Raw genomic sequence first — 9,216 nt, 5'->3', positions numbered from 1 at the left:
TTGTATCCCCGACACGCGGGCCACGGGCGGGCAAGGGCGTGCGGCGAGCGCTTCCGCGCGATGTCCGTTTCTCCCAAACTGGACGCAAGTTTGGGCCGGGAATGGGTCGAAAACGGATAAAATCCGGACATTTGTCCGTTTGGGTCCGCGTCTTATCCCGCGGTATTCGTTCGTTCTATCCCAAACAAACGCGCACGGATAAGATGGGGTCGTGCAATGGAGTTGGCCTAATGCTCTCACTTTGAAAGGCAGACCCGTTGTGCAGCCACCGAACCAAAGCTACTCCAGTCAAGCAAGTACAACAAGGAATCAAACACGTTAGCTGCGCCGCGCCCACATCTTTACTTTCTCGCTCACTGATCACAAGCATCCTGCGACGCCCACCCAAACCCAACCCAACCCAAACCCAAACCCGCACGCACCTCGCGCCCGCGCAGGCAGTCAAACCCCAAACCAGGAGGATCGGGTCAATGGAGCGAGAAACCACCACCAACACCCAGCAAAAGAATCACCAAAAAGCTCCCACCCCCTCTGCTCTCGCCGTCACGCCCCCCATATATACGCACGCCTCTGCCCTCCACGGCGCGGCCACCACACCTCTCCTCACCCCTCCCCTGCCGCACACAACCGCGAGCTCAAACTCCGAGCAGGGCCGCCATAGCCGGCGTCGTCATCGGCATGGGGAGGTCGCCGTGCTGCGAGAAGGCGCACACCAACAAGGGGGCTTGGACCAAGGAGGAGGACCAGCGCCTGATCGGCTACATCAAGGCCCACGGCGAGGGCTGCTGGCGCTCGCTGCCCAAGGCCGCCGGCCTCCTCCGCTGCGGCAAGAGCTGCCGCCTCCGCTGGATGAACTACCTCCGCCCTGACCTCAAGCGCGGCAACTTCACCGACGACGACGACGAGCTCATCATCAAGCTCCACGCCCTCCTCGGCAACAAGTAAGCACCCGACCCGATCGATCGTAGGGTTTCCAATGCGCGTCGGCTCCTCCTCCGCCGCTCTCCTTTCCTGGTTTCTTGGAGGCGACGGGCAAGTTATTGACCGGGGCAAGCGGTCGCCGTCGTGCAGGTGGTCGTTGATAGCGGGGCAGCTCCCCGGCCGGACGGACAACGAGATCAAGAACTACTGGAACACGCACATCAAGCGCAAGCTCCTCAACCGCGGCATGGACCCGCACACGCACCGCCCCATCAGCGCCGCCGCCGCCAGCGGGCTCACCGCGTCGACCACCGCCCCCGTCTTCCCTTCCTCCCCGGCGCCGGCGTCCAGGCTCGCCAGCGCGCCTTTCGCCTCCTACCCGGGCAGCACCGTGAGCTTCGCCAGGCCCTCGCCGTCGGACGACGGGCACAGCAGCAGCGGCGGGAGCAGCGACGCGCCACGGTGCCCGGACCTGAACCTGGACCTCGACCTCGACCTGTCCATGAGTCTGCCGTGCTCGCCGCCCAAGGCTGCGCCACCCGCCAGGTCCACGCTCACGTCGCACCAGCAGCAGGGCATCTGCCTGTGCTACCACCTCGGCGTCCGCAACGGGGAGGCATGCACCTGCAAGACGGCGTCGCCGGCGGGCCCGCGCGTGTTCCGGTTTCTCCGGCCACTGGAGGAGGGTCAATACATATAGCACACTAGGCAGCCCCCAAAAAACTCTGTACAAAGCACAAAAATGGAGGAAAGAGAGAGAAAAAAGTTTCTAATTGAGATTAGCTGATGTGGATTATGATTTCTCAAGTTTGGCCTCATCCCAAATACTATGATTCATTTCTTCTTGGATATAGTACTTCCTTCATTTCAAAATAAGTGACTCAAAAATTACTCAATCTTATATTAAAGTTAGTATAAAATTAAATTATTTTTGAATTATTTATTTTGGGACAGAAGTAATAGAATTTTGAATTTCATGCGGCGGCAAAAACAAATATTCAAAAAGAAATCTTGGGTGCTAAAAAATGAGTATTAAATTAGTGTAAGAACACAGAGAGACACAGGTGAGAAAAGAGTGGCAGATAGAATTGTTTGATTGCGGATCCGATTCGGGCGTCTGTTTGTGTCATGTGGGATATAGTGCGAGAACAGAGCATGTGGCGTGTTTTGGGTAGGTAGAGAACTTATGCTATTTAGGCCCTCGAGGAAATCAACCCAACACATTATTCCTTCATCTATTTTGTGTAGTCACCAGTGCTGGAATCAATAATTTTCATTACAATATGTTACAAAATATTAAAAGACGCACACATGAATTGTTTTTGTTCATATTGTATCAGCGGCGGAGGCAGGGGACTGCTGACAGGGGCCTTGGCCTCCCTATGCTCTCATAAATAAACCTATATGTATTCTTAATCTTTTATTGTCAGACAAAATTACTTAGATTTAGGTGATTTGGTCCCATTAACATTATATAACATGTTTTGTCCCCCTTTATATTCAGTTTCATTTTCATGAAAAATACAAAATTAAGATTTGTTAGTTATCTACAAGTAGTTAGAAATGGAAAGAGTATTTTTTTTTTGTAAATGGATACACGCTCTTCATGACAATCCATCGGTTGATAGAGACACACATGAAAAATAATATATAGTTGGCTATATATTTTTTATGTGAAAACAAAATATTTGTTCATCTATTTTTTAGTCAACCAGGAATCAATAATTTTCATCACAACATCTTTCAAAATATTAAAATATGCATACATGAATGTACTTGTTTATATTGTATATCTCCAAGCATATGCATAATATGGTTAACTGAAAAAACACTTTGACGGCACACATCTTACAAACATGTATTTCTAGATATGAAGATATTAACATTACTCGGTAATCAATTGGCTGTTAGCCACAAGAGATTTACTATACTTCTTGGAGGTTGACTCCAACAATGGGAGGGGGAGGAAATCTCATGGCTTCGGTTTGATGGTGGTATGCAAGAGTAAGACCACTTCGGCACCCCTAAGGGTTCGAATGTATGTTCAATGACTGTAAGAATATTTTTACATGGGTATGTGCTACTTAATATCTTTTGGACTCTTGGTAAAAAAGGTATGGAATTAAGAAAATCATTATTTTTTTACAAACTTTCGATGTATTCATAATCAATCATGATAGTACAAAGAACACAGGAGATAATAATAATTACCACCATGTCCACGAACCACCTAGTGACGACCACAATCATTGAAGCGATCCTGAAGGCACCCTGCCGTCATCGACCCTTCGTCGTTGGAGTGAGGAAAATTTGTTATAGTAGACACTGGAAAAGTCATCATCCTAAGGCCCTATAGGACCATCCCAGCAGTGTAATAACCATCGCCAATGAAGAGAGTTAGATTAGAAGGATCAAACCTATAAACACATGAATGAAGATGAAGGAGGATCGGATCCAAACGGGTTCCCAAAAGACTAACACCGACTATATCCCGCTAGTCCGACGAAGACAAACCTCCACATGCCATATGGCGATGCTAGACAAGTCAACGGGACGTGGATCGAACGTGGGAAACATTATTCCTACTAAGGGGCACTGTAGACACCACATTGCCCAACCAAAGATGTTGAAACTCTTAAGAAGGAGAGCGAGATATCTCCCACTTACCTCGAAGAGGGGGGAGGGTCGGACCAAAGGTTGTTGGAGGCATGGCAAACATATGACGTCGCCGATAGAAAAAGAGGAAAACCTAATCATTTCGGGGTCTTTTCTTGGGAGAAACAAATGTCTTCAAAGAAAATCATTAGTTACCTTTGGTAGTTGTAAATGAAAAAATAATATGCTTTTTAAAAATAGACAGACGCTCTTCAAAACCATCTATCGGTTGATAGAGGGAGGCATGAAAAATAATATAGTTGGCCATCTCATTTTTATGTGAAAATGACATGAGGTAGCAAATGTGCCGTCGTGTGGGTTATGGTAGTAAGTTAGCCTACCAACCTAGCTGGGTTCAAAAGCGGCCAAAGGACAAGTGGAAATGACACTTGGAGTAGTTCCAGAAAACTTTGTGGATTTAACTTATAGCTTCATGGTGGTCCAGCCCTCATCGTACAAATTGCGTAATTGGAAGCTAATTTGGACTCTGGTGCAAGTGGATATATCTAACAATGCTTATAATTTGTATTGTTGATTATGTCATTGGCAAGTAGAATGCCATTTTCGTTTTACACCTGGAGGGAGTTAACTATCATTGGAACCTTCCTCCTCCTTTTGTCTAATGACACTTGTTGCACAAAAACAATCACCGTCTGTCAAACCACGAAAGGCGTTTCTTGCAGGTAAGTTGGACGTGGACATTATGTTTTATTATGACTTAATATAAATGTCAATAAATAATCTCTGGTTTGATATGCCTGTCATCGAGTGCGTTCTTCTACGCTTTCCACATTTTTGCATGCACTACGTACCTCATTTCTTCTCACAATTTGAAGTATTTTACTGAAGTTTCGCGTGAGAGGTTTCCGGTGTGTGGCACCTGAACCAACGATGATTGGTGAAGGAGTCCTCGTCTTCACACTACTATTCAATTGCTGGCATATAAATAAGTTCAACGTTTGCTTCATCTGACATCATGGTTGAAACGATAAGATTTGAAGCCGGACGCCACTCAATCTGATCACCCCCAAAAACAAGAAGAAGGTCAGAGCACATATCACGAGTCATGGTTCGTGCCGACACGTCGGACATTTGAATCTGCCGGCCGACTTCACCAACCAGAACCACCAGGTGTACCATGCTCTCGTTCATTCATTTTGCTTTGCTTGCTGCCTGCAAACACGTACGTACGCGCGCGCACACGCACCCGATCGCCAATAATTTGACACAAGACGTGTCCGGATCATGATCAGCTAAAGGGGGGGGGGGGGGGGGAAATCGGGTATTTGCACCATGATTAGCCGATGACCATATACGGTCTTTGAATAATCGGGCCGACTAAGCGCACACGTGGCCCTCTAATCTGCACATGAACGATCAGTAGTACGTTACTACCTCCTTGCCCGTGTCCTGTAACGATCCTGTAGCTGTAGGCTGTAGCAGGCGGAATTTCCCTGTCAGACCAGTGCATTTTTTCTCTCTGCGATTTTTGGTTCCGTATCTCCTACTCCACAGCACATGCATCGTACACCGCTTATCATTGGTAGCTGAAACGAGGCGGCAGCCGTTGTTTTCGCAGGCGCTATTTTCCGCCATGCTATGCCGGTCTACTCTCCGTAGCGAGATACGTACGTACGTGCTCCCGAAAGCGACCGGTCGACACACACACACACACATATATATACCGTTACAAATGCTGGCACTGTTTTCCACGGACGGGTCCGGACCCGGCCCTGTGCCCGTATACCACGCCACAGTACGTCTTCACCCCATCCCCATGTGTCGTTGGCACGACGCGCGCTCACGGTCGTAGTCCTCGCCCGTATTTGGGAACTTCCACCGGTTGCTTGCGCGCCTTGCGTTGCCCCTGCGGTCGATCCACCAACGCATGCAAAACTTGCAAGCTTCTGCATCCGTTGTACAGTAGCAGCTTGTAAGTGGCTCGTAGCTCGACGCATGTCGAGGAGGCGGCCGTCATGCATCGTCACGGCGATGATTACCCGTGTGGACACGCCGGCGGTGACATGGTTGGACCGGCCGGCCGGGGCGGCGGCGGCGGCGATGCAGATCGCTTCCCGGCCTCCTGGGCGTGACACATGCGGGAGCTAGTAGCGGATAACGATCAACGAGGTTTCACAAGGCTTTATGTTGTTGTCGGGCACGTCGTAGGTGACGTACGTCAGCCCGGATGATTCGTGTCACTTTACCGGATCGAAGTTGGCCACGTCTCCCGTGGGAGGGAGGGAGGGAACCTGCTGCTCATTGGCCCCTGCTTTGCACGAGTGAACGGGAAGGGAATCTCCGGCCCCTTGGCTTGTGGAGGCACTTATCATCAGTTATCGACTCCCTCGAGTCGTGTCGTGGGATGAAACCCATGTCACGTAACCGCGTGTTTTGGCAAAGCGGGAGGCAGAAACAGCGACCGGTCCGGCCACCCGCGATCTAGTACTAGGGAATAGCGATCTCATTCCGATCATCGGTTGGGGTGGTAGATGCTGACCCAAAGCAAAGCAGTGTTCTTTCGGGCGTCGTGGCCCTGCGGATCCCCACAAACCATTCAATCAGCTGAGCTACTAGTACTCGTGTGTGTAGGGGCCCCCACTGACTCTATGAGTCGAGTGTGTGGTCTGATCTGAGGCGGAGGGCACTTGTTTTGACGGGAAAGATTTGGCTTAGGAAGAGTCTGTATTACTATCTTCATAATGAAAAGTGTCAAAGTTACAGTAACATATATTTATTGTTTTGTAGACTAATTTCACATTGAAAAGAGTTATGAAATAGTAATACATTACGTTACTTTATTTGTCCTTTTCCTTTTAAATTACATGACACATTATCTTTCTTTTTTTTTTGCTTATGTGATATGCATGTTACTCCCTCCGTTCCTAAATATAAGTCTTTTTAGAGATTCCATTAATGGACTATATACGGATGTATATAGACATACTTTAGAATATAGATTCACTCATTTTGCTTCGTATATAGACTACTAGTGAAATCTCTTAAAAAACTTATATTTAGAAACGGAGGGAGTACTACATAGTATGTTACTTCATCATGACTAGTCTTTTTTTCCTTTTTAATTACACGACACATTATTAAGCAGTAGAACAACGTGGGACGAGGAGGATGATGAGAGCGGATGTGGTTGTTGCTGGTTGGTAGGGGGATGACATCACCGACGACCGCGCCTCCCCGTCCCTGACGGATCGGGTTCCGACCCGACGCGGCTGCCACGGTATATTTCCTCCTCCTTTTTGGCCGCGCCCTTTTGGTCTGTTCGGCTCCCGTACCGGACGGACGGACGGACGGGATTTCCGGGTCGTGCTTCTCCTCCCTCCCTCCCACCCTCCCAGATTCTCCCCGACGCTGCGGCGGTGCAGCCGGATAAACCAACCACCACATGGCTTCGATCCGATGGGACGACGATGAACCAGTACGGCACATAATTCAACCTGATGCCACTACGTGCGAGCGCCAATTTTTCAACGGGAAATTATGCGTTGTGTCAGAGCTTGAGCTCGGATAATGATATTCTACCGCGGTTCGTCAACATGCCTACATATACCATGTCATGTCATCAAGTGAACCCGAGAGCCTGGCTGACCTAACCATAGATGCTTGACGCAGGGGCGTATTCTCATTTACCCATAACGCAGTCTGGCTAAGAAAGCCGCCTCCGTTCATAGCGCGCCACGCCACAACGGCTAGACATGCATCATGCTGCCCGAAAGGGGAAAAAGTCCATTTTAAACCTTGAATTGGTAGTGCCTCGGCGATTCGAACCCTGAACTCGAAATCCCTGTCGTTTGTGTCCTGAACTCTTAGATCCCGGTCTAAATCTAACCTCGGGAGCGTTTTCAAACGGGTATTGCCGACGTGGCAGGGATTGCCGGGATGGGTCCATTCGCCTGGGTTGATAATAGTGGGCCGGCCCAGTTCAGCCCCTGTCCCGTGCTTCGTTTCCTTCTCTCCCTGTCCCCTGCTCTTCCTCCACCTCTCGACGACGACAATGGTGACAGGCGGTTTCTCGGCGACGCAGCGACGGTTGTGACGACTTGAGGACGCGTCGCACAGGCAGGTACTCCTCTCGATGACCTCCTCCCCTGGTAGTAGTCGTGACTGGTTGTTCCCGCATTAGGGTTAGGGTTTTTAGGTTCGAGTTTGGGGGTTTTTAGGACGCAGAAAAGTTGCGATTTTTGTTGAAAGGAATAGGTTGATATGCTTGATTTTGACCGCATTGTGTGTTTATTTCAGTTTAATTATGGACCCGACAGAGATTTTGAACGTTCGATTTCATATTGGAGGGGAGTTCACGCGCATTGGTCCAAATATGGACTATGTTGGGGGAGAAGAAGCAATGTCAGAGATTGAGAGGGATAAATTGTCTCTGCAGGAAGTGAAAGGTTATTTGCAAGATCATATTCAATATAAGGAGTCGATGAAGTTATATTTTCTGCTTCGTGGGAAAGACCTTATCAATGGATTGGTGTTCCTGTATGATGATAGTGGCTGTGTTAAGATGGTTGATTATATTTGTGTTGGAGGAGTTGCAGATGTGTATGTGGAATATCATGGAGAGGAAGATGATGACAGCAGCAGTGGGAGTGATTATGAGGATGAAATTATAGAGGAGAGTGATAAACTGCAGTGGTGATGAACCTGATGAAGTGATAACTGCTGTTGAACCTGCTGAATCTGACACTGATGTTCTGATTCCAGATGAAACTGGTGTGATCACACAGAGGCTTTGTAGTCCTATGAAGCAGAGAAGAAGCAGTATAGGACAAGTAGGTGTTGATCATGATGCACTGGCAGTAATTGAAGGTTCTTTTTCTCAGGTTTTGGATCCTACTCAAGTTGATCATGATGAAATGGCATTAACTGAACATGCTGATAAACAGAATTCAGACTCTGATTCTGACAGTGACAGTGAATACATTGGTCACACTGATGACAGTGGGGAGGATTCAGAAGTTGTGGAACTGAGGAGACATGCTAGGAAGTTTAAGAAAAGGATGAGGGACACTAGAAGCTGGATTGGAAGAGATGCAACAGGTCCAGTGCCAACTGATCTGATAGCCAACTTGGAGGAACAAATTGAAAAAGAAGAAATGGACTGGAATTATGATTCATCTGATGAAGACTACAACTATGATGAAGATTCAGATGGTCATGTAAGGAGGAGGAAGACTACATTCCCAAGATACAACCCCAAAAGTGAAGTACCACATTTTGCTTTGACAATGGTCTTTAGAAGCAAGAACCAGTTGTGCAAAGCTCTGAGAAGATATGGACTAGTCACAAAGAGGAGCATCCTATTTATGAAATCTGAGTCTGACAGAGTAAAAGCAAAATGTGGATGGCCTGGCTGCCCATGGCTTATATATGCAGCCAAGAGATCAACTACTTCAAGGTTTTGAAGTGAAGCAAGTTAATGGCAGAGGAAGACAATATAGAGTGAACCTAGATAAGTGGACATGCTCTTATGGCTACTTCTAGCTGGCAGGGCTTCCATGCCACCATGCAATTAGTGCCATCTACAAGTGCCACAGAAGTATTGAGGATTTCATTGCTCCTTGCTATTTTGTTGAAGTGTTCAACAAAATTTATCAGCATTACTTGCAGCCAGTTGAGGGT

At 47.9% G+C, this 9,216-nt stretch overlaps 1 protein-coding gene across 1 annotated transcript; it reads left to right on the top strand.

Moving 5' to 3' along the window:
• Window positions 1–540: 540 nt before the first annotated feature.
• Window positions 541–1,772, top strand: LOC123440451 (myb-related protein 308-like). Its single transcript, XM_045117014.1, has 2 exons — window positions 541–941; window positions 1,072–1,772. Exons 1-2 carry the CDS (start codon window positions 679–681, stop codon window positions 1,619–1,621), a joined length of 813 nt encoding a protein of 270 aa, XP_044972949.1. The 5' UTR covers window positions 541–678; the 3' UTR covers window positions 1,622–1,772.
• The last annotated feature ends 7,444 nt before the right edge of the window (window positions 1,773–9,216 follow it).

This window comes from Hordeum vulgare, chromosome 3H, assembly GCF_904849725.1.
Source record: "Hordeum vulgare subsp. vulgare chromosome 3H, MorexV3_pseudomolecules_assembly, whole genome shotgun sequence".
NCBI classification, from domain to species: domain Eukaryota; kingdom Viridiplantae; phylum Streptophyta; class Magnoliopsida; order Poales; family Poaceae; genus Hordeum; species Hordeum vulgare.
This window is presented reverse-complemented; position numbering and strand designations above follow the sequence as displayed.

What these genes read in the sequence shown, in the direction of transcription:
- LOC123440451 (XM_045117014.1), top strand. Translation starts at nt 679, where the DNA reads ATGGGGAGGTCGCCGTGCTGCGAGAAGGCGCACACCAACAAGGGGGCT. An exon ending in CACGCCCTCCTCGGCAACAA is followed by an intron (nt 942 to 1,071) that starts GTAAGCACCCGA and finishes GCCGTCGTGCAG; the next exon opens with GTGGTCGTTGATAGCGGGGC.